The sequence below is a fragment of the Callospermophilus lateralis genome, chromosome 6 (assembly GCF_048772815.1).
Source record: "Callospermophilus lateralis isolate mCalLat2 chromosome 6, mCalLat2.hap1, whole genome shotgun sequence".
In the NCBI taxonomy this organism is placed as follows: Eukaryota; Metazoa; Chordata; class Mammalia; order Rodentia; family Sciuridae; genus Callospermophilus; species Callospermophilus lateralis.
In genome coordinates this window covers 19830814-19855988 of record NC_135310.1, presented here as the reverse complement: position 1 = coordinate 19855988, position 25175 = coordinate 19830814, and the positions used below count along the sequence as shown (strand labels likewise).

The following is a 25175-nucleotide window of genomic DNA, read 5'->3' as shown; positions in this document are numbered from 1 at the left end:
GTCGGTGAGTCTCACAGGCACCATTGCTTATTTTTCTTTGGAGGTGCATATTTTTTCTTCAGAGGATATGATGAGGGAATGGAGAAGCAAGGATGAGATTTTTGCTCCCCTGTCTACTGGGTTAAGCTGGTGTTTCAAGCATATCCACATACCAGAACTGACCAGTGAGTTTTAGCAAAGACAGAACCTCAGGCCCACCCAGATCTACTGGATTGGATTCTCTAAATGTGGAACTGCTGGAGATGTTAAAAACTCTTCTAGGAGATTCTTGGGTAGCCAGCTGGGTTTTTGGAATCACTACAGAAACCAGAATCTTATCGGTCAGACCGAAGCCCTCTGCTTCTCAAGCACAGGTAGAATTTGGGGGCCTCTTGACTGATACCAAAAGGGTCATTTTATCATCCTGGGGACCCTAACAGAGCTCCCTGGTGTCTGAATCAGGTCCAGCAAGCACTGGCATGCCGGTGTTGGCATTGTCACTTCTGATTAAACCTCTGAGTCAGAAGCAGAGGGAGATATAAACCTGTCGAAGGACGAAGTGAGACCGACTTGTAGAATTATAAGGGGCAAGCAGAATGGTGCCAGCTGCTCAGTGGGTTCAGATGTGGAGGATGCATGGGTGTGACAGAGAAGATGTTAGAGAGTTTCCAGGTTCATAATATTTATAATGTATTAACACTTTGATCAGCTATGTGTGTAAAAAGGAATCAAAGGCAAAGAGAAAAAATTCAAGTGGTTACAACAGCGGATACCATCAAAAGGACCCAGATTCAGGCCTCCACATTGTTGACGCTGCGTGCCGGAGAAGTAGGGCAGCAGGCTGCTCCCACAGTGGTGTCCTGGAGGGTGGATTGGTCACTGTGCATCCAGCGAGGGAGGAAGTGCCCTCCATACCAAAGCACCTCCAGGTCTGGCCTTCAGAGGGACTTCATGTCTCCCCTGCTGTCCCTGAGAGCAGCTGACAGAAGAAAGGCTCAGCAGCCCCCATGGCCCTCCCTGGGGTCCTCTGTGCCCAGACTGCACAAGCGGCCAGTGTGGCCAGCGGGCCTGGCGAGGGTGAATGAGAGCTGCTGTTTGTTTCCACTGAGAAAGTTCTGACCAGCTTCCGGAGCCATCGCCATGGAAACGTATGGAGGAGATAATTGAAAGGAACCTCTTTTCCTCCCCCTCTCCTTCTCTCACCGCCTGGTAAGGGCTAGCCCCTTGCAGCCCCGCTTTCCCTGTAGGGTCATATAAATTTAATGAGAATGCCAGGAGCCAGCTTGCTCCCCAGCCCAGCCTCTGCTGGGGTCCCTTACCCCTCTCTCCCTGCGCCAGTGTGGGAGTCCATGTGTCGGCCTCACGCACACTGATAGCAAAGTGGCCTTCCAGAGAGGCACATGGAATGTCCCTGTCCTTCCATCTGGCCTTAGTCCTGAGCTATGTTTCTTTGCAGGAAAGCCTGTTTGGGATTACATATTTATTGCACATATGCAAAACATTTAAAAAATGGAAACAGAGGGAAAAAATAATTTTGTTCCAGATACAGAATAAGTAGCCAAAAAAAAAAAAAGTAAGCAAAAAAATTTTTTTCCCGTATTGGGGGTTGAACCCAGAGCTTTGTATATGCTAGGCAAATGCTCTATCACTGAGCTATATCCCCAGCCTGAAGGTGGTTTTCAAAAGGACACTGCATAAGCTCCTATGAAGTTATTTATCATTTTTTTTTCTCATTTTGTAAAAACTAGTTTGTGTGGTGTAAAGAATGTCAATGCCCCGTTTACTTCATTTTACTTTTTTTTAAGGTATAAAAACCCACTGGAAATGTTACAAACCCATTAATTTATACAATTAATATAATTAATCATTAAAATAAAAATAAAAACGATTAAGAGTAAGAGGAGAAGATGTAAAGACCCAAATCTAAAATTCTCATGGAAGGATTAAATGAAAGCATTGGTGATTACTGGTTTCACCCAAACCAGAATGAACAGAAGAAATACAGGGTCCTTTCCATGTTTTTATACTTTAATTTCTATGCCTGTTGAGGAATGATCAAAAGTCAGTTCTACCTGGGGCTGCAGATTCCAGCAGCCAAGCTACAAACCTGAATTGTACTTTCACACTAGTAATTAGAGAAAATACGCAGTGTTTTAGCTTCGGGCTCACAATTTTACCTGGCTGGTGAGGCCCTTGTCTTCACAGAGCCCAGGTTTTACTGGGAAAAACACTGGGTTATGTGTCTGAAGAGCTGAGTTAAAGCCCCAGCTCTGTGACTTCCAGCTACGATAGCCCCCTCTTCTCCTGGGGAGACATATTCTAAGACATTCTGTTGATGCCTGAAACCACAGAGTACTCAACCCTATATGTAGTATGATTTTTTTAATACATAAATACTTATGATAAAGTTCAGTTTATAAATTAGACACAGGAAGAAGAGATTAACCATAATAACTATTAACAAATACATCAGTCTTACCAATATGCTGTAATAAAAGGCTGCTTTTGTGGTGTTGGGAATTGAATCCAGAGCCTTGAGCATGCTCAGCAAGCACTTTACCACCGAGCTACATTCCCAGCCTAAATTGTTTATTTCTAGAATTTTCCATATAATATTTTTGAACTACAGTTAGCCGTGGGTAACTGAAACTGTGAAAAACAAAACCGCAGGTAAAGAGAAGACTACTATGCTGATTGTGTGACTCCAGATAAAACACTTAGAGCCTCAGTCTCTTCATCAGGGTCACGGGGTCTCTTGCGTAGAACTGATGCTTGACTTCAGCCTTTAGACAAATGGGGGCATGTTCTCAAATAGCAAGGGGACTAGAGTCAGGGGTCCCAGAGCTGGTGCTGTCGGCCAAGAAATCACCCCTTCTCCCACTGCACCATCCTTAGCATGTGACTTTCCTTATGACAAGGTGATGACTGCTGGGGTATCCTGTCCATGTTTCTGGTAGAACGAAGAAGACGAGCAAAGGACAAAGGATGTGTATAGTCAGTCAGACCTTTTCATCATGGAAGCACTAACTTTCTCAGAAACACCCCACTAGAAAGTTCCAGTATTTCGTCTCTGCCAGGGCCTGACACGTAGCCTCTCCTAGCTGCAAGAGAGTCTGGGGAAGTGAGTACTTTAACAGGGCACACTGCCACCCCAAATGAAATGTGGGTGCTGTGAGTCAGAAAGGAAGATGGGTATTGAGATAGGAGACTTGGAGCTTGTCATGAAGTCCACCTGGTGAATGGTGATCTCCTGGACGGTGTGGACCATGTGGTGTACGGTTCTCATTGCATAGATGTTCATTACTTCTGCCAAGCAGATAATAAGTTATCATTGCTCATTCTTATATGAGACTGATCAGTTACTGATTCTTGTATATATTGCCTTCCGGAAGATACCGTGGGCCCTCTAGTATGTCATGGGGGTGTTCTGAAGTGGGGGTTGGGAAGGACTTCAGACTTTCTCAGTGCTGGGACACGTGCTATTACCATTAGTAGTATAATTGGCATCCATACTGCAATTTTAGATCAACTTCTGGTTCAGTTCAGACCCATGAGGCCACACGTGGAAGGTAGGGCCCATATGGACAAGAGAAGATTCCCAAGAGGTCTTTGGAAACTTCAAAGGATGACTGACTGAGACAATGCCTGTCCCAGTTTGCTTCTCCTCCCCGGAGCCCACATCTGCAGGCATGTTCCTCTCTCCCTTCTTACTCTCCTGTAGTCCTGGCCTAAGTGAGGCCATGGCCCAGAAATAACCAGGCCACGGTCTCTACTGTGCGGGGATTGCACTTGGCTGCTTTTCAGACATGAAACTTCAATTTCTGCCAGTAACCTACATCATTAAGTTTCAGGACAAGTTATCAACTGGTGAATAGAAGGACACAGCCCTCTTTCAGAGCACCTTTGTGAGGGATTTTCAGATTCAGCAGGGTTGGAGCCCTGTTTTGGCTCAGAGGGCTTGTTGGCCACCCGTTAGGAGCCAGAGAACCAACCCTCGCATGCTGAGAAGCTGAAGTGCATTTTGAGAAGGAGTTAGAGAGTTTGATTCCTAGGTAGAGCTGGTTGAAAGAAAAGGCCAGTAATAAGAACATACTTGATTTTATCTTGTTTTATTTATTTTTAGTGCTTAGCATGTACAAGGATGTTCTGAGTACAGTGCAAGTCAGAACTCACAGAAACCTCTGGAAAACCTATGCCATAGATAACATTGTCTCTATTTTGCATATCAGTAAACTGGGATCCAGTGGGCCTAAGTAACTTGCCCACAGTTACTAATCAGTAAGGGGTAGGGCCTGGCTTTGAACACTAGCATTTGGCCTGTAGAACCCACCTTCTTTTTAATTTAATTTAATTTTTTCAAATTTAATTTATTCTAATTTGTTACATATGACAGCAGAATGTGTTTCAACTCATATTACATATATAGAGCACAATTTTTCATATATGTGGTTGTATGCAAAGTAGAGTCACACCATTCATGTCTTCATACATGTACCTAGGGTAATGATGTCTATCTCACTCCACTGTCTTTCCTACCCCCATGCTCTCTCCTTTGTGCTGCTATAAACATTGATGTTTTATAGTAGTATACTGATTTTGAGTCCTTTGGGTATAAGCTGGGGAGTGGGGTAGCCGCCTGGGTCAAATGGTGGTTCCAATCCCAGTTTTCCAAGGAATCTCCATACTGCTTTCCATATTGGCTGCACCAATTTGCAGGCCCACCAGCAATGTGTGAGCATGCCTTTTCCCCCACATCCTCGCCAACACTTATTGTTGTTTGTATTCTTAATAATTGCCATTCTGAGTGGGGTGAGATGAAATCTTAAGAGTGGATTTGATTTGCATTTTTCTAATTGCTGGAAATATTGAACATTTTTTCATATATTTGTTGATTGATTGTATATCATCTTCTGAGAAGTGTCTGTCCAGTTCCTTGGCCTATTTATTGATTGGTTTACTTGGGGGTTTTTTTTGGTGTTAAGATTTTTGAGTTGCAGAACTCATATTCTGAGCCATACCTGTGCTGTGCCACTTCCTGGGGGGCAGGCCTTGTGCCAACATTTGAGACATTATTCACATGTAGATATCAATCTGCTGCCATTGATCTCTACCAAATACAAACCAAAAGGGGACTGACTGGGTTTGCAGAGGCAAGATCATGTTTAGTTTCCTAGCATTTCCCTATGTCACTACAATTAGCAGGGGTGAGGAGAGCAAAGATGATTGTTGTCAGCCTGACAGGTGCACTTCGAAATTGGCAGTACCATTCTCCTCCTTTTTTTTTCCCCCAGCAAGATGCCTTTTTGACATAACTTATATGTAAGGAGTAGGCTGACCCAATGTGGTTTTGATGGCGATTTTAAACCAAAGATATTAAACGAGGATAGGATAAAAAAGTTTAAAATGCCAAAATTCATGACTATTTCAAACTTCTCAGTGTCTTTTTAGCATTGTTCAAATGCAAGAATTCATACCATGTGATAAAAGCCATCTATAAACCAGAATTTTGGGGTAATATTATAGTTTTGAGAGGATATATACACTTCCAATTCCTGAAAAACCTCCCATTTCTTTTGGACAGTTAATTTTACATAATTGATAGACTCAAGTCATTCGCCACAAGAAGTGTCTGTATTGAAAAACCACTCAGCATCAATTAAAAGAAATTATCATATACTGTGCTAAACTAAATATACTGTGTTATATTAAACTAAATACTGCTTAAGGAAGACAAAAGGAGAGAAGCAAATGGAAGTAATAATATGCTGAAAATAGATTAGATAAAGACCTATTGACATCTTGTGCAGTCATTGTGTGTATTTTTTTTTCTTTTCTTTTTTTGGTAATGCTACATAAAGCATGAATTATTGGTAAAAACTTTGAGAAGAGAGAGGAAAATCATCATAGCCATTCACCTTATTTGAGAGAAGTTAATGTTAAAATTCTAAAGGTGAATCCTCAGTGGTTGGGAAGTAGTTAGAGCATAAGATAGGAGAGGTGTGGTGGTAATGCTTCGTGAAATGAGGGAGTCCCATAGAGAGGTGATATTTACCAAGTACTGGGCACTGTTGGGCTCTTTACATTCCCCAATGCACAGTCTAGTAAGCAGGTCCAGTTTTATCATCTCTCCTACACATCCAGAGGCCCGAGGCTTAGATATGGCAATACTGGCCTTTCCCCCAGGTCTACTTGACTTCAGAGTGTATGGGCTCTTGGCCTGGGCTGGGCAGGGCCATGCCCTTGGGTTTGGGACTGCAGACACCTGTGTTGATGTTTTATGAAGGCGACCTTGTAAGCAAAAGCCAGAAAGCCTTGACTGGGAATAGAGTGTGAAATGAAAGAAAAAGCCTGCATATCTCAAGAGTGCTTTGACCGGGTTGACAAAATGTCACCAGTGTTTCATTGATACTAAATATTCATGGAGTCCTCACAATATGCCAGATTTTGGCACTAGAATTACTTTCATTCTCAGCCAGTGAATTTGCAAACTGAATTATGTCACGGACATGAAACCCAACTCCTTTTGGCCATGCAAGGCCAGATCTGGGGTAAAGTAAGAGAGGTGCTAAGGGCACAGAATTGAAGGAAGCATTTGTTCTTGCACCCACCTGACCCTGAGAGTGACACCTCATATGGCCTGGGACCTCGTATCTCTCTTACATCACCTGAGTCCTAGCCCTGCAGCTAAGGAAAGGGTGGCCTTTGAATTTTTATGGCAGATGGTAGAAAAGCATTAACTGAATTTCATTTCATGTTTATTTCTAAAGTAGAAGAAATCAGACCATATGATGAAGATATCTTTAATAATACAGGGATAATATCAAATTAAGAAATATTTTACTTAAAATCATTTGTCACTTAATAAGCAAAATATGAATATGCATGCTCATACTTACATAGAACACAAAAAAGAAAATATTATCTTCTTAAAGTCCCCTCCACTTTCTTACCTTCTCGCACCTCCCCTTGCCTGTGCACAATTGGATAGCACGGAGAATGTCCCCTACATCTTGAGGAAGAGCTACTGGCTTTGGGGCTGCTTGGCAGGTGGGCTGGTGTAGGAGTGTAGGAAAAGGGCCAGACATAGCAAGAGCCCTGATTCAAAATTCAGCAGGAAATAAACTAATAGAGAAGTTTATTTCCTGAGACTCAAGATTATGGAATCATAAAAATCCCTTTAAGTTTAGGTTTTCCAGTAACATTTAACATATGTTCCTCGCTTAGAAATGAGCTTATAACTGCTCTTCTTATTTTATATATTTATTTAGTTTGCTTTAGTTATAGTAAAGTTTTTGAACAACCCATCAAAGCCCAAATGTGAAGTCTGTTTTAGAAATTTCTTTCCGCTTGGGCATTCATTGCACTCTCTGGTGTGCCAGGCTCCATGTGGGAAAACGAGATAGAGTTGTCTGTCTTTGGCTGGATGCACTTGACTATTTTTATTTAAATAGACATAAGAAGAAGAATGAGCGTTCTCTTTTTGTTTTGTTTTTGTTTTGGCCTCCTCCTTTCCTTCCACAGGCAGACCAGAGGATCATGCAAAAGCAATACAACCAACTCCTGAGAAGTATTCTCGAGGTGCTTTGTTAGAATAAATCCACAGACGTGTTCAAATTTGGTGTTGAAAATGTTTTATCTCAGTGAGTTCTTCTGAGCATTCTTCTAGTAATTGACACAATATGTACTGCATGCCCTTTCAGTCCATCCCAGAAATCAGAAAAGGGGCATGTGTGAGGGCATGCCATGTGATATCTATTGTATGAGTGAGAAAGAGCTTGGCACGAACAAGAGAGAGGGTCATTAGGCCCCCACCCAGCTCTGTGACCCCAGATGGGCCATTACTCAGTGATAATCCCACTCTGTCGTTGGAGGATCCATAACAGCATTGAGTTTGGAGATGACATTTCATATGAGTGTAAAGAATTTCATCTGACCTGTGATTGTTCCTCTCTCTGGTTTTATGAGGATCTCTGCTCTAAAGCAACAGAAATCAGTAGAAAAGAAACCAGCAACCTGGGTGGAGCCTGCATGGAGAGTTTAGGACAGCAATAGAACTTTTTGTAAAATCAAGTTGAAGATTATTCCATCCAGAGAAGGGGAAAGCACACTCCCTGATCCTCCCTCTCCTCTGGGCCACTCTCCCCAGGTCTCCTTACCTGGCCTGGCCTTCTCTTTAAGACTCCTAAGAGCTGGGCTGCCCCAGGACTCGGTTTCCATCATGCTTCTCTTCAGTTGGCTTCATCACTTTAAATATTTGAGTGGCTTCCAGTTTCTTACCTCCAGCTCTAGACTCTCGCAGCCCATTATTCCTTTCATATCTCCACAGGGAGGTTTACCAAGCACTCTAACTTCACATGTCCAGAGCAGACCTCTTGGTTTCCTCTCCTGCCACTATCCACCGGCCTTCCCCAGGTCACTCCATCCCCTGGGCCTCTGCTCAACAGCCACCTCTTCAGGGAGGACTTCTTTGTCCATCCCACCCATTCTTCTCCCCACTCCTTGACTCTGCAGTCCTCCTCCTGTCTCTCATCCAGGCTCCAGGGCACCATTCTTACCTGACTTGTTTACTGCTATGTTCTCAGTGTTTCAGAGGATGCCCACACACACTGGGAGGTGAATTAATTTTTATTGGATGAAATCATGAAAATGACTGAACAAAGCAATCTGACAAAGAAACTGTTAAAGATTGAAGTGATATGTTGATCTTTTCTTCATCACTGTGACTAAAATACCTGACAAGAACAACTCAGAGGGGGAAAACTTTTATTTTGAGCCCACTGTTTTATGATCAGCAGACTCCATTGCTCTGGGTCGCTGGATGTGAGATGTGGTGGAGGAAAGCTGCTTCACTCATGGTGGCCAGGAAGCAGAGACAGGAATCAGGATGAGATGTATAGTCTCCGAGGGCACACCCCCAGTGACCTAGTTCCTCCAGCCACACCCCACCTGCCTACAGTTACCACTTAGTAATCCAGTTGAATCTGTCAAATGGATTAATCCATTGATGACATTACAGCTTTCATAATCTCGTCATTTCACTTCAGAACATTCCTGCATTGTTACAGGAGCTTTTTGGAGGATACCTTAAATCCAAACCATCACAGAAGTTCTGAGGATGCTGGCCTTTCAGTTGATTTTTTGATCTAATTAACAATTCCTTAATTAAGGAATTTTCTTAAGTGAATTTTGCCTTCAGAAACATCTCAAGTAATTGAGATGTCTTTACAAAAAATATTCACACTTCAGCAGTTTGGGGTTCTAATAGTAGTTACTGGTGAGAAGGGATTTGCTAAGGCTCAGTTCTGAGACTTTAAATGCAATACTTAATGATTGTCAAATACTTACGTAGGTTTTCAAAGTGCAACAGAATGTTAAGTATTATTTCCTGGTTATTGAAACCCTACTGAAGTCTCATCCTTTTTACTCCATTAACAATGAAAGGGATTGATCCAAAAAGCCCACAAACCGTCCTCCAGTGCCTGCTCTGCTGAGACTCAGCATCTGGAAGAAGGATGTTCTGCCAGGAAGCCTCTTTGGAGCTGACATCTAACCATTAATTTCTTCCACTGGGAAATCAGTAAATGACTTCTTCTACCTGCCACCACCCAAGTTTGAACCCTGGTTACATCATTGATTTGGGCTCCTGCTGGATGAATTTTATAATCAGTGTCAAGGAGAAAGGAGCTGGCATTTTGGATCCCTTCTCTTCCAGCTTCTGTTTACAGTTAGAATTCACTGTGTCAAAATTCATACAGTGTCATTTTTCTCCTTTAAAAATGGATGAGTTGAGGAGCCTCACACTTAGGAAACATTAGCTTGTTATTCTCTGACCAGTATGTAGGTTGTGGAAGTTGTGAAATTTTAAAAACAAAATTCCACTCACCACTGAAATACTAATAAAGACACTACAGTGCCATCTGCTGGTATTCGTGGGAAACACAAGCGATGTGGACAAGACCAAACCTGAAGATAAAATTATTCAAAATGCATCATAATTTGAAGAAAATAAATAAAAATAATAAAACATTGTAAATCAGCATTTTAGAGAGAGAAAGATACTGTTGTATTTTGTTATGGCTGTATAGTAGTGAGAGCTTTTTGCAGCATAAGTTTTTTGTTGTTCTTGTTTTTTTAAAGAGAGAGAGAGAATCTTTTAATATTTATTTTTTAGTTTTTGGCTGACACAACATCTTTATTTGTATGTGGTGCTGAGGATCGAACCCAGCACCGCGCACATGCCAGGTGAGTGCACTATTGCTTGAGCCACATCCTCAGCTCTGCAGCATAAGTTTTAACATATTTTATGGTGTCTGGCAGAAATAGTGAAAAGTGGGTTGGAAAAACAGAGATGAACATTTGCTTTTTTTAAGCAAAGAATTTAGATAATTTTAAATACATTTGATTCAGAAAAAGGACTGGATAGGTTTCTACAATAGGACTGCAGTAGGTTTCCTTGACACAGTTCCTGGTGACTGCCAAGTACCATGGACCTTGGGCCATGTCCTGGGCGGGGTGGGGGTGGTTGTTTTGTTTTTTCTCTTTTCTCTTTCTTTTTAGTACCAGTGATTGAATCCAGAGGCGCTTAACCACTGAGCCACATCCTCAGTCCTTTTTGTAATTTAGTTAGAGACAGGTTTTCACTGGTTGCTTAGGGCCTTGCTAAATTGCTGAGGCAGGCTTTGAACTCGCAATTCTTCTGCCTCAACCCTCAAGCTGCTGGGATTACAGATATGCACCACCACACTCAGCCTCTTTCCTTCTTTTCTTCTCTTTTTGGGGCTGGGGATCAAACCCAGGGCCTCATGCATCCCCAGCCCTCCATGAGTCACTTCCTTAACTTCTAGAAATCAGAGTTTTCTGTCAAATTGGGATTTACATTAAGTGAATGGGAAAGTTTCTGACAACTTGATAAGATTTATTATTCTAAATCAGCAAAGGGCTTAAGGAAAGTAGTGTTTCTGTAGACTATTTTCCCATGAAAATGTTTGTATCAAAAAAAAAAAGAAGTTTGTACATATTTCTAATGTATTACATAGTTAGCTAGTTTTATCTAGATCTGGGGAATTTGATATACTTGGTCCTTATCAATTAGGTCAGTACTTTCCTAGTCCTCAGAATAAGCATAAATATAGATGTTTGGCATCTTTTGCTTTAAGTGGTCATTTAAACTGACTGATAGATTATGGCCCATTGAAGAAAGGGGGACTGATACATGTGACAGTGTTTCAAAATGCTAGAGTAATTTTTAATTTTTTTGACATTATGAGTCCAAACAGTTTAAACATTTTTCTTTGAAATTTCTTTCCTTAGTCCCCAACCAATTGGCCAACTTCTTAGTCTTAGCTGCCTTTCGTACCTTGAACATGGGGCATCTTCCTTCTCCTCCCTCTTTCCCTCTTTCCCCTCCTTGTCCCCCCTCCTACTTCCCCTTCTTCTCTTCCTTCATGAGCATCTTTGTTCATGTCCACCCCCCTCCCTAGCTTGGGAGTCCATTTCTTCATGGGCACCCATGCACCTTACTTGTGATATCATTCAATCCATTTTGGCTGAATGATTTAAAATTTGAAATGGCAACCTCTTAAAAGTCTCTTAAAAGTCTCTGTATGTTTATGGCATTTCATTTTTGCCAGGATACAAGGAACAAAAGTAGACTTTATGAGCTACATTTTGGCACAATTTGACAACAAAGTAGGTTCCATTATATTTTCTGTGTTGGCTGCATGGTAATAAGGAGAAATAGCTAGAATTCAGACTTACTCTTGTAAGTGAAGCACTGAGAAAATTAGAGGAAGAGAAGTGCTTCTCCCCTGCAGGTGCTTCTCCCCTGTCTCTTCTCAGCTCCTACTCTCATCTAGTTCACAGTAGACATCTTCAGACTCTTGTGCTGGTCAAGAACATTTCTGTTCTCGCAGACTAGAGCAGGGTGATGTTTGTGGACTTACACCCCCAACCATCAGCCTGCATAGTGGGCTGCATTAGAAATGGTGGAGCATTGCAGGTGGCCCTGAACAAGAAAAGCTCCTCTCCCCTTCTGTGGTCACCTTACACTCCTTACACCTGAGAGGCAGGTCCCTGAGAGGTAATCTGGACGTTCTGCTTCTCTTCCTCTAATTTTCTCAGTGTAACAGGTTTCCAGACTCGTCTTCTGAATGAAGCCTTTGCACTCTAACTGCGCTGTTTTGTTAGACACCACTTCATGTTCCTTTCTGGCAGTGAACTTGCAGTGCAGATTCAGGTGTGAGTCCGTTGAGTGCGAAACTTCTGCTCAGCTTCTTTCTTTCAAAATTTCCTTCTCATCAAGCCCCTGGACCCTGAACTTGCTCTTGGGCCTCTGGACTCACCAAATGGAATATTCTGCTCCAATTTCTACTCTTTGCTTTTTGAGACAACTAATCTTAACTTTCTTTGCTGCCTTCCTGCTTAAAATTGGTATTTAAGTATTTTCTAGAAAAATGCTTACTCCACTGGTGTTAGGTTGTGTGTGCTTTTCAGGTCATTTGGGTTCACCCATGTCAGCCGTCACAAACTGACAGTCAGGCTGTAGGATAGCGCTTGGGGCCAAATCTGGTGCCCAGACATGTGTTGCTTAATTGGACCCATTTTCTAGAAACATTGAAGTATTTGCCATCACTTAAAAACGTGGCTCTCTCATCTAAAAATGCAGGTTTCTGGCTTGTCTTTTGAACTTGGAAGATCTGGCAAGACGGATATCGCAGTTGCCAGTTGGCAGCCACCGACTGGAGGAGCTCCGTGCTGGCTGCCTCCTCTGTCTGGCATCCGTCTCCCATTGATGATCTCCTCACCCTCCTCCACCCCACCCCGTAGCTTTCCTTCCACTTCACTCACCTGCTGGACCAGGCGGCCCATGTGGTGCTGAGTTGTTAGTTTCATGATTATGTGCTTTTTTTCTTTTCCACGGGCCCAAGAGAAGTCCCAGTGGCAGTGACATGACTTGTAGTTAATAGTTGGCGGCAACGGAGGAGACTTCAGTGATCTGCTATTGGGGTCTGCCCTCTTCATTTACTCTAGGCCTTGTTCTGGAGTGAGTCTTTAACAAATGATGGCAAATGGTACTGGAATCTGCTCCTAGGAATCCAGCAGATGGGTGGGAAAGGCGAGTGGTAAAGATCCTCTAAGAATGTGGTTTTAGTCAGCTCTTTCGCTGCTGTGATCAAAAGACCTGATGAGACAATTAGAGAAGGAAATATTTACTGGGGGGGTTCACAGTTTCAGAGTCTCAGTCCTTAGATCACCAAATCCATTCTTTGGGGCTCAAGGTGAGTCAAACATCATGGTGGAATAGTGTGGCAGAAGAAAGCAGTTGGGAATAAAGCCACAAAAAGGAAGGAGAGAGGGAGAGAGAGAGAGAAAGAACTCCACTGGCCATATACAAAATATATACCCCAAAGGCAGGCCCCCCAGGACCCACCTCCTCCAACCACACTCTACCTACCTTCTGTTACCACCCAGTTAATATATATCCCTATCAAGGGATTCATTCACTGATTGGGTTAAGGCTCTCAGAACCCAGACATTTCACCTCTAAACCTTCTTGCATTGTCTAACCCAGGAGCTTTTGGGACTACCTCATACTTAAACCACCCAAGTGTTCCTGGCTGTGTTGGGTGATGTGGGTGCTGGGTTCCACTAGCTAGAAGGGTCTTCAGTTGGCTTCTCAAAGCAGTGCTCCTTGGTAATCTGATTTGTCTTTCTCCTTTAGGCACCCTCTTCATAAATCAAACTCAGAAGACGGCTCTGTAGGTCAGTACCACTTTTCTTGGTTTAAATATTTATTTATTTTATTTTCATATTTTATAGAAAATAAAGACTTGTGAAACTACAAAAACCACAAAAAATCCTTCTACCCAGAAGTAAACAGTTAAGATTTTGATACACAACCTTTTTCTTCCTCTGTGTCTTCTCTCTCTTCTCTTTTCCTCTCCTCCCTCTCTCTCTTTCCCTCCCCACCTTCTTCTATTGTGTAGAGTTTTTTTTTTTTAACAATGGGATCATATTTGAATACTGATTTAGAATTTGAAAAACTGAAAGTTATGAGCACCCCCCCATTGAATATTCTTTGCAGTAAAAGTTATAAGTCTGCATGGTATTGGATATGTCATAGTTAAATAACCATTCTCTTCTTTACTGGACATTTAAGTTGTTTCTGCTTTTTTCTCTGACACAGACAGATGCTGCTGCTATAAAATTCCTTGAATCTCTATCCTTGATAATGTCTTTAGGGTAAAATCTTCAATTTATAATTTTTGGACCCAGAAATATGCATTTAAGGCATTAGGTATTTTATATATTCTAGATTAGAAAACCCACTCTTGATTTTTGTCAGGGCTGGAGGGTCGGTGGCTAAGAGTGACCTAAGTGCTCAAATCGTGCTGTGAGACTTGAGTCACAACTCTTGTCAACTAGACCTTGTAATCCCCACTCCCAGGCCTCAGTTTTCTCCTCAAAGGGAGGGCAGCAGGGACCTTAAACTTGCCTTTAAGGTCTGCATGCAGAGGCCATCTAGGGCTGAAGGGCTCCAGTTTCATTCCCATGGCTCTGGGGTTGTCCGAACTTAAATGAGGGCCCCTATCTTGAAAAATGACACCCTGCAAGCCTGGGAGCACCCTGGACGGGTTTCCCACACGTTTGCTCCAAGCATCGCTTTGCTGGGAACCACCAGTCTAGACTGTGCAAACCCACCACTTTGTCCTTTTTCCAGTGGCCACAGAGCAACCAGACAGGCACTAAACGGTGACGGAGCTGATGCTCCTGAGTTTGCCACATCAGCACAATGTCAGATATCACTGCTGCCACTGCCTCTTATTTTTAAAGACTATAGGCCTACTCTACCCATTCATCTTATTTCCTTGTTTTTTTTGTTTGTTTGTTTTTTTTGTTTGTTTTATTTTTTAATACCAGGGATTGAACCCAGGGGCGCCTAACCACTGAACCTCATCCTCAGCCCTTTTTATTGTTTATTTTGAGACCGGGTCTTGCTGAGTTGCTTAGGGCCTTACTTAGTTGCTGAGGCTGGTCTTGAACTTGCAATCCACCTGCCTCAGCCTCCCAAGTTTCTGGGATTATAGGCAGGCACCTCTGCCCCCAGCTTCCCTTTACTTTTAAAAAGTCTTTCATACGATTGATGATCAGGACCCTACCAAGTATTAAAAGTGTCTATCTGTGGCAAGGAATTTGTTTTCACTTATAAGTCATCCAAAATAGTCTGGGAAGGGTGGGAATTTAGAGGGAGACCAGCTGGGAGGTGTCACAGCAGGATTGCAATGTGTTTTTCTTGTCACTGTGCCCTGGCTAATCTGTAGGTAGGTTGCCAAGTGGCCTGAATGCAGAGAGGTGGGAATCATGCCCCACCCATGCCATAGCTAGACCCAGACAAACTACACACCAGAGAGAAACAGTGTGGGTCGGTGTCTGTGAGTCCCCTCCCCCGCCCCTGCACAGCCACACTGAAGCCCCCAGAACCAGCTCTAGTGACCCTTGAGCCCAGGACTACCAACCATTCTGTTCGGTTCTCTTCATTCGATCTGGAATAACAGAAATTAAACAAGTGTAGATCAACGACAGAAATAACAACAACAGAAAGTCAACTTCTTAGAGTGTCCTAATTGTGGTATAGTGGAAATAATTGTGGCTAAGACCGAAGGAACCACAGACAAGGCAGAATGAGGCAGACTAGTTAAACAAACATCAAAGCGGGTACAAGAATGCACATTTTGCCGCCCTTTTGATGTTTCTTTATTTCTCATCTTCACCCTACTCTATTTCTTGCTACTAGGAAATTTGCATTTCTTTTAAACAACTTTATAAGCATTTCCCAGTCATTCACAAACTGAAAGAGAAAAACTCTTTTTTTTTGGAAGCTTTGAAATGACAAGGAAGAGGCTACTTCTGCTATCAATGAATTTATTACTGTGCCTTTTCTTCCATTTTTCTTGTTTTAAAGGAAAAGGAGATTGGAAGAAGAAGAATAAGTATTTCTGGCAGAACTTCCGAAAGAACCAGAAAGGAATAATGAGACAGACTTCAAAAGGTACTGTAATGCAGCTGGCGGACAGTAGGTCCTTTTAGCTCCCAAACCAAGCCTGTGTACTAATCTAAATGGGCGTTGAAAGTTCAAATAACGCATTGCATGTGCCTGTAAAATGGTCAGCTTTTCTGACATTCCGATTGTTAACTTTAAGATTAACATTCTTATTGTTAACTTCCTTCATCTGGGTCATTCTTTTTTTTTTTTTTCTCAGAAAATGAAACAGGAGTGGTTAGTGAGCAGTCTGCTCCTTTTACAGAGCTGGGAGCAAAGACCAAACTGTTAGTGCTCTCAGTAACACCGAACTCAGAAATACCTTTACTCTCTGAGAGCTAACCTTAAAGGGTCGAGAGAGTCCCCGCGTTTGTTAGTTTGGGACCCTCCTGTCCACGCCCCCACTCAGAGCCTTTGCATTCTCCTGAACTTTTGACGCTGTTCCGTGGCAGGGCCAGTTATGGGGTTGTTGCCCCTAGAAACTCTCTAATGGTCTGACATCATGGGAATTTGCCCGGGCTGCTTTGTGAAGGCAGTTCTGCCCTACTCTGGGTCTGTCTTTTGTTGTTGTTGAGATGGAAAGTAAATATGTCATCCCTTTGAGGCCTGGTTGTGTAATTTATGTTCCCCCAGTCTTCACAGAGAAAACCAGAACAAATCCACTTCCAGATTCCAGTCTGACTAAATATGGTGATCAATAAGGGAACATTTTTTATTCCTCACCAATGACACTACTGGTCTTTCTTGACAAAATCATATGTCCATGCCTGACCCTGTTCAGCATGCTTCTCTAGTTACTCCTGCACAGAAATGAGAAAAGGGGACCTGGACATCAGGCACCCCCGCTGCACACCTGGCTTCCTGGGCAGGACTCAAGTGCGGTTACTTTTCTAAGTTGTTCTACTTAGAGGACTTGCTCTGAGACACCCCCAGTTTTTCCCTTGGATACAAACCCAGGATCATTTGTGATTGAAAATGAACCTTGTATTCAAATGAAGTCTCATTTAGAAAGAAAGCTCTGGAGAAAGAGAGGTGGGGAGAGAGGGAGTGGAGGAAGGAAGAAGCCAGCATCTTACCAGTTCCCAGGGTTTATTAAAAACCCACCCCACACCCCAACACTGCTGTGCTCTCAGAGGCATTGGGGATAGCGAAATGCACTAACCTGGTGGGAGTCTCTCCTCACCTGGCAATGGAAACTTGAGGGGCACTTCTGAATTAATTGATTGATTTATTGATTATAAAATGGAAATGAGAGAGGGAAACACAGGGGACATAAATCTCAAGATAGGCTCTGCCTGTAATGGGTTCCTAGGAGTCTGTAGCTAGACTCTCTGGTTCTATCCCTGTACACCAAGGGCAGCTAAGTGACGGCTGAGATGCTGTGATATCAGAAGTGTGTGAGGAAGACAGGGCAAAGGGGAAAGATGAGGAGCTGGATGTCAGCTTTCCCCTGCGGGCAGCCCACTGTCACTGACCTCCTTTCATACATGCTGACCAAGGCACAGCTGCCGCAAATATATTAGGGGTGATGCAGTCTGTTTGCTTTGCAGGAAAAGGGCTTTCAGAGGATCCTAATAGGGATTCTTTTCCTCTTCAGTGGTCTTAAGTTGGAAGCTGACCTTTCCTCATAGTTTGGATAATTATTATGACAATAATACTTCCAGATATAAATGCCCATAGTACCTTTCCTCATTGAGCTCAGCATACTTCCTATCTGTGATTTCATTATCTGTGCTTATCCTGTGAGGACCTACAGCCACGTGACTTATCAGGAATGTAGGGCTGGAGCAGGCTGCAGGGTTCAGCTCTGTGGCTTTACCTTTTTCTGCTATGGCAGAGGGTTCGCGCCCATTTCTCGAAAATGTATGTTCTTCTCATTTGTACTTCAAATGGAAGGAGTCTGAGAGCCCTTGGCCAGAGGAGATCTGGAGCATGGAGCAGATCCAGTTGGGTGTTTAAATTAGATCTCTGCCCCACCTGTCACAAGGAGCTCCTTGTCAGCTTTCTTCCAAAACCAGATGCTCCTTTCCAAAAGTGCTGGTCATTTTGAAAGGTTTGCACCTGTTGTAAAACCCACCTATTCTTGGAACACTTTTTGCAAGTAGCCACACTCATTGGCGTCCCAAAAAGCAAAAAAAGTTTCTGCTTCGTGTTGCTCCAGCCGTGATGGACAGTGCAGACAGTGTCAGTCAGAAGCAGCCTGCCTTTGTCCAAGATGATGACGGGCCCCATTTCCTCTCTCGGTTTTACTTCTGATGTCCTTTGTCTTTAATCTCCAGGAGAAGATGTTGGTTATGTCGCCAGTGAGATAACGATGAGTGACGAGGAGCGGATTCAGCTGATGATGATGGTCAAAGAAAAGATGATCACCATCGAGGAAGCCCTCGCCAGGGTAAGAGAGCAGGTCTTGGGCTCACAGCTCCTTACACTTAAGATGTTTGGGGGCATCGAAGGGTCCAGAATCTAATATCTTAAGTAATGGTGGTGGGGGGCGCCGTGCTGGGAATTGGACCCAGGGCCTTGCACATGCAAGGCAGACACTCTACACTAAGCCTTCAGCCCCTGAAGTAATATTTTGCTGATATTTTGATGGCCATCACTTACCTGCACTGTCAGATGAAATATTGATTCCATTCTAATCATTTGATACAAGCATTCCACCTTACAACGTAAAACGTCATTCAGTAAATACATGAATGAATGAGTGGCAGGTATCTTTCATCTGTGGACCACTTCAGTAAGGGAATGACCCTCTGAATTCTGTTGGAAAAAACTGATAAGAATGTAATTAATGGTTAAGAATAAAACTTTAAACAAAAATTAAATGTATTATAAACATTATAAACGTCAGTTCTAAGAGATCAAAATTATGTTTCAGGAATGCCTTAAAGTTTTGCTTACTTTCACACCTAAAATAATATTATCTGCAGTTTATTGTGTCTTTCCCCTGCCCCTGAGTTAAATTAGAAGCCAATTAGCCTTTAGGATACTGAAATAGTATTTATGGAAATGAGGCAGTAATTTATTAAGATGTTTCCTATTTTGTTGTTGACTGATGAGCTGACTGGTTTTTGAATGGTTGATTTCTTACTGTGCTGACTAGTCATAAGTAGGTAGGGTTAGAAACTATCAAAAACTTCCAAGTCACTATGGAACCATTGAATGAGTTGTAATTCTAACCTTGTGTTAGTCCACTTTGTGCTGTTAAAGTAGAATGTCACAGACTGCGTAATGTAAAAAGAACATGAACTTGAACTTATTGGCTCCCAGTTGTGGAAGCTGGGAAGTCCAGGTGGATTTGTGTTGTGGAAGCCATGCTCCTCATCCAAGATGGCACCTTGCACACAGTGTCCTCTGGAGGGGAGGAAGACTAGATGCTCACATGGCAGAAGGTGGAAGGGCCAAGAAGGGAAAGGAGGCTGAACTTACTCTTTTATTGATCCCACCCATGAGGGCAGAGCTTTCATGGCCCTACTATCTCCCAAATTCCAACTCCCACCTCTTAACACTGCCACAGGGACAGCCAAATTTCAACATGAATTTTGGAGGGGGAAATACATTCAAACCAAAGCAACCATTAAATGGAATCTTAAAGGTCTGAAACCTTGATAAGCATACTCAGCTTAGCTTAGAATACCTAACTCTGAGCCTCAAGAGCATGTGTTGCTGAAACGATGCTGCAAGAAAAAGCACTTCTGTGAGTAGAGAGTGGGAATGGATTTAGTAGGTGACTTGAGGGATAGGGCTGCCTTGGGACACCCATCTGCTGACATTTCTCCGTCTCTGATTTGGAAAAGTACCAGTGACCTTGGCCTCCAGAGTCCCCAGCAGATTAAAGCAGTGGCAACAGCAGGGATGATGTTGGCTGGGCTTACTGCAGATAAGCAGGTTGTTGCTGGGACTGGTGATGAAGCAGGTAACAGGTATCAACATCCTGCCCACATTGCTCATCTCCTGCAGCTTCATGCTCAGCCTGGTCCATCTCCTTTCTATGCCCTTGACCATGTGGCACAGCTGCTGGCTGGGACAGTCCCTGCGCCTCGCCCTGTTCCATTCCTTGGTTATTTCATAGCATTTGGGAAAAATCTAACTGAATCTCTAGAAAACCGATATAGGAAGAGTGAACCTATATTTAGTTTCACAGATACGATGTTTACCTGTCCTCTGAGTAGTGATGCCCCACACTGCTTCTTAATAGTAAAACTGAAGGTCAGAATGCAGAAGATGTCCACAGACATCCCACAGCACCTGTGTTTGAGAAGGAAGTTGCATGTGATGTATCTAATCTAGTTTTCATGGAGCGAGAGAAAAATGTTAAAAAGTGACCTTACTCTCATGCAACTTATATAGCATATTTCACTAGTTGACAAAGAAACCAAGGAATACTTTCAAACTTGGGGAAGAAATGGAAAAAAATTGCTTCAAACTTTCTGAGCTTGTAATTTTAGCAGCTAGCTTTGTTTACATCAGAGGTGAACTGAATGAGAAAGTGGCCTTGTGTGCAGGTTTGCTTGTAGCTTTCAGTCATGCAACCTGGCTGCTGCCAGGTGGGCATCTTTGCCTAGTTTCAAATGCAGCCTCTGTGTTCATCAAAACTTTAAGAATATTGCTATGAGGCAATACAGAAGAGCAGACAGTCAGGAAAAAGAAACAGTTGCATTCTTCACACTTTACTAGCTTCTCCATACAGGGCTAGGTGCCCTCTGACAGATGATGAAGTGGCAGGAATGCTTTTTTGATTGCTCTTCTCGGGGCAGCATGCATCTCCATTACAGGGACCTCGATGGGATTCATTTTAGCTAGAGACAAAACACTTCAAGTAAATGCGATCAGGAACAGAAAACAGTAAGCAGAGAGGACCTGCATCCTTCAGCTTGTGGCCAGCTTGAGGATCTAAATTTACTTGATCACTGTATAAAGGAAAAGCTAAGATAGACCTCCTATAATGACCATGATGAGAATGGCCCAGACTCCTCAGGCTGTGTCAGGGTGTATCATTGCTCCAGGATGTCAGGTGGGCTATGCCTTCCACTATCAATCAAAGTTGCAAAGACTCATGGGTAGAACTTCTGGATGTGAACCCTGATTGATAATGACACAACATCCATCACCAGAGGAGTTTCCTATGCGCCATTGGAGCTGGATGTCATTGTATCGGGACAGTTTTTTGCCTGTGTACAAATTGAGACAGTTGGGTCCACCAGGCTTCATTTGTATGAATTTGATCTCACGGATGGCTTGTTTTCCCACTCTAAATTATACAGCCGCCATTCACACCCCTGGAAACCCAGTTACCCAATACAAATGAAGATCGAGGTGAAAAAGACTACAAGGTACTAATATATGAAACAACATGGTAAGCCACAAAAGCATTTGAAGAGAATGTTCACTAAATTACACCCATTGCACTCTTTTTCAATGCCTAATTTATAAAGATAGCCAACTTAATTTATGATTTTTATATTTTATTAACTGTACAGTTCCATCCAATCTAATGGCATTTTAAACATTTTCTAGTAGTTTTGTGATGAATATTTACTATATGTGTTTTAAAGAAGTCAAGCTCACTAGTTTAAAAAAAAGTTTAGGGGGCTCAATGTAATTGGCCGGTTCTAAATAATACAGTTTTTAGGTACTAATCTCAAGGACATACGTGGTTCTTGGCAAGTAAGTTCAGGGTATTCAGATCTTTTACTGGCTGTGCAAAGCAGAGGAAGCCCAGTGAGGTTCTTGGAAGTTATAGGTTATTCATTTACCTGTGTGTGTGTGTGTGTGTGTGTGTGTGTGTGTGTAGAGGTATGAAGACAGGAGAGTAGGGAATAAACTTGCATTTAAAGCCTTGGATAAAAAAGAATACTGTGAATTGTTTTGGCATGATGATACTCAGCAACAATGGAGCTATGCTATAGAAAAATACATTTTTTGAAAATTTAAATGGAAATCAGTCTAAAGGAGAGTGAGTGTGACCTATGGCGGTGATGTATGGTTGTTTTTTCCTTAAAAATAGAAATCCTGATACTAAAAACTACTTGTGTAATGTGATCTGAGTCCTAAACATTATACATTTATCCATCTGATAAGCATGTGTTTTGATTCCTCAAGGCTACATTTGTGTAAAAGTACAAAATAAAGTCCTTAGATTAAAAAAAAAAAAAAACCAACAACAATTGATGATTGCCAGTTAGGCATCTGTATCTTTTTTCACTACAAATGAAACTTATTTAGCTGCTCCTGGTAAGTTGAGGCTAAGGTGTAGCACGAAAATGAAAAGAAAACCTGATAATCCCATAATGATCCCATTTACCAACTGGCAGCTCTTCTCGAGTATTCAGGGAGAATGTAGCATCTCAAAAACAATATATCCACATGAGACGACCATCCTAGCATGGTGGGGGAACTCAGAGGGGTTCAGTAACTGCCCTGGACTCCCAGCTCCCAGCTGGCATTTAGTATCTGCGTCCAGCCTCTTGCCCAATAATCAGTAATGCCTGACTCCTCCCATAGATGTCCAGGAGAGAATTTCTGAGGCAAAATAACATTTGGAAAAGTTGCCTTCTCCTAGAGAAAGGGGGGTCAGTGTAGTGGCTTTGCCACGTCCCAGAGCTCTAGAGGTTGGGATGTGCCCTGTCACTATCACATGGGTTTCCGATCAGGCTATTTCTGTTTTTAATTTGCTTGGTTCATGGAATGCGATTTGATCAATGTCTTAAATTCATGTCTAAAAATGGCTTTATAATAGAATATTAATGCAGTGACAATTTAATTGTGCTAAGTAGCAGAGTTCAGTTTCTGTTTTATGAAAACATACCTAGATCTTCTCACATAGGTCATTCTCAAAGATCCTTCATCTGATTTTGCTGTCAAATTTTCCTAAAACATTTCACTTGTCTCTATGTTTTTTTTTGTTTGTTTTTTTTTTGGCGAGGGGCTGGGGATTGAACCCAGGAGCACTTAACCCCTGAGCTACATCCCCAGCCCTTTTTTGTATTTTGTTTTAGAGTCAGGGTCTCACTAAGTTGCTTAGGGCCTCACTAAGTTGCTAGGGCTGGCTTTGAACTTGCAAACCTCCTGCCTCAGCCTCCCAAGCCCCTAGGATTACAGGTGTGCACCACCACACCTGACACTTATCTTTCTGTGTTTCAAAAACCAGAAACTTAGTTTGTAAACAGAAGCTTTCAATATCTCTGAAGATATTCCAGTTGTCTGGTCATTTTCCTCCCCATCCTCAAGGGTCTCAGTAAACTCCATAACATTTGTTAGGTAGTGACATTGAACTAGTCAGTTGCTCTCTTGAACAAGAAATGCAAGTGAGTTTTAAGTCAGTCAGTTTGAGCGCCCCATGTGCCTGAGATGTCTGCAGCCTCACCCATTGTCTCCTGAAAAGAGAGTGCTTTGACTTACACATGTTGGAGGTGTTTCACAAGCCACACGACAGTTTCTGTTTTCAAACTTAATTTGCACCAAGGAAAGATGTGTTTGGATGTTGGAGGGGAAATCAAGGTTCTCTGTGGAAGTCAGGATACAAAGAATCCCTTGTGTCGTGTGTTTGATTTAGATGAAACCCACAGGGCAGGGTGTTCATCTTCCTCTGATTCTAGAAGACTTGTTTTGGACTGGCACTTGGTCACCAACACCGGCATGCAGAAGGTCCCCAAAGGGATCTTGCTGCCATGTCACAGCCTGCATTCAGCCATGATTTCCATTTCAATCTTCCATTTCTTCTTTGCTGCAGCTCAAGGAGTACGAGGCCCAGCACCGGCAGTCAGCGTCCTTGGACCCCACCGACTGGCCAGATGGCTCCTACCCGACGTTTGATGGGTCCTCCACCTGCAATGTGAGTGACCTGCTCTGCTGCTCAGGGATGACCTGTGCCATTTCCGTCTTGGGGGTGCTTTCTTTAACTCCCAGCTCTCCCCTGAGTCTGAGAAAAGGCCTCTTTTCTTTTCTCAGTAATAGAGACTCCTGTATTACAGTCAGAGTCATGCTATCTGTGCTGGGGTTTTTGCTTGATTGTTTGTGGTAAAGTGCACACAACAAAAATTTTACCATATTAATCATCTCCAAATGTGCAATTCAATTTCATTAAGAGCAGTCACAAGGCTATGCAACCAGGGCCACAGTCCACTTCTAGTGGTTCTTCATTCCAACAGAAACTCTGCACCCATTAAATAATGGCTGCTCATTCTCCCCTGCCCCTAGCCCCTGACAACACCAATGTACTTTCTGTCTCTGTGAATTTTACTACTCTAAGTACCGCATAGAGATAGAATCATGCATTTGTCCACATGTGTATGGTTACTTTAAGCCACAATAATTTTTTTTTCAAGTTTCATCCACACTGTAACATGTTTTTCATTTTAGGGATGTATTATGTACCACTGTATTTATATACCATTTTGTTTATCCATTCATCCATTGATAGACACTTGAGTTGTTTCCACCTTTTAGCTGTTGTAAACAATGCTGCTGTGAACATTAGTGTCCAAGTATCTCATTGAGTACCTGCTTTTAATTCTTCTGGGTCATGTTTAGGGTAAAAGTTTCTAGCATACATGGTAATTCTACTTATTTGTTTTTCTTTCTTTTTTGTGGTAGCAGGGATTGAACCCAGGGTGCTTAACCACTGAGGTACATCCCCACCCCTTTTTGTTTTTTATTTTATTTTGAGATAGGGCCTCACTCCATTTCCCAGGCTGCTTCAAACTAAGCCTCCACAGTAGCTGGGTTTATTGGTGTGTGCCACTACACCTAGTTATGTTTCATTTATTTTGAGGAACCACTATACTTTTTTTCCTATAGTAGCTGCTCTATCTTCCATTCCTGCCCAGTAATGCACAAAGTTTCCAAATTCTCTCACCATTCCTCACTCGCATTTAAAAAAAAAAAAATTCCCTTGTTTTGATAATAGTTATCCTAATGGTCATGAAATGTTATCTCATTTGTGGCTTTTATTTGCATTTCCCTAATGACTGAGGATGTTAAACATCTTTTCAAGTTTTACTGGCTATTTGTATATGTTTGGATTTATGTCTGTTCAAGTCCTTTGCCTATTCTCAAATTGTATTATTGTTGTTGAGTTGTAGGAGCTCTTTATATATCCTAGATATTAATCCCTTATCATATAATGATTTATCAATATTTTCTCCCATTCTGTGAG

The 25175-nt window shown here is 42.4% G+C and overlaps 1 protein-coding gene and 1 pseudogene across 3 annotated transcripts in view; both read left to right on the top strand.

Moving 5' to 3' along the window:
* Window positions 1–25175, top strand: part of Sash1 (SAM and SH3 domain containing 1) — a 223669-nt gene that overhangs the window by 142838 nt on the left and 55656 nt on the right. For all 3 annotated transcript variants that reach the window (XM_076858159.2, XM_076858158.2, XM_076858157.2), the window contains 4 exons: window positions 13700–13740; window positions 15941–16027; window positions 18298–18410; window positions 23751–23852. In XM_076858159.2, coding sequence (XP_076714274.1) covers window positions 13700–13740; window positions 15941–16027; window positions 18298–18410; window positions 23751–23852 — 343 coding nt within the window. The remainder of the gene's footprint in view (window positions 1–13699; window positions 13741–15940; window positions 16028–18297; window positions 18411–23750; window positions 23853–25175) is intronic.
* Window positions 20194–21338, top strand: LOC143401635 (lanosterol 14-alpha demethylase pseudogene; annotated as a pseudogene).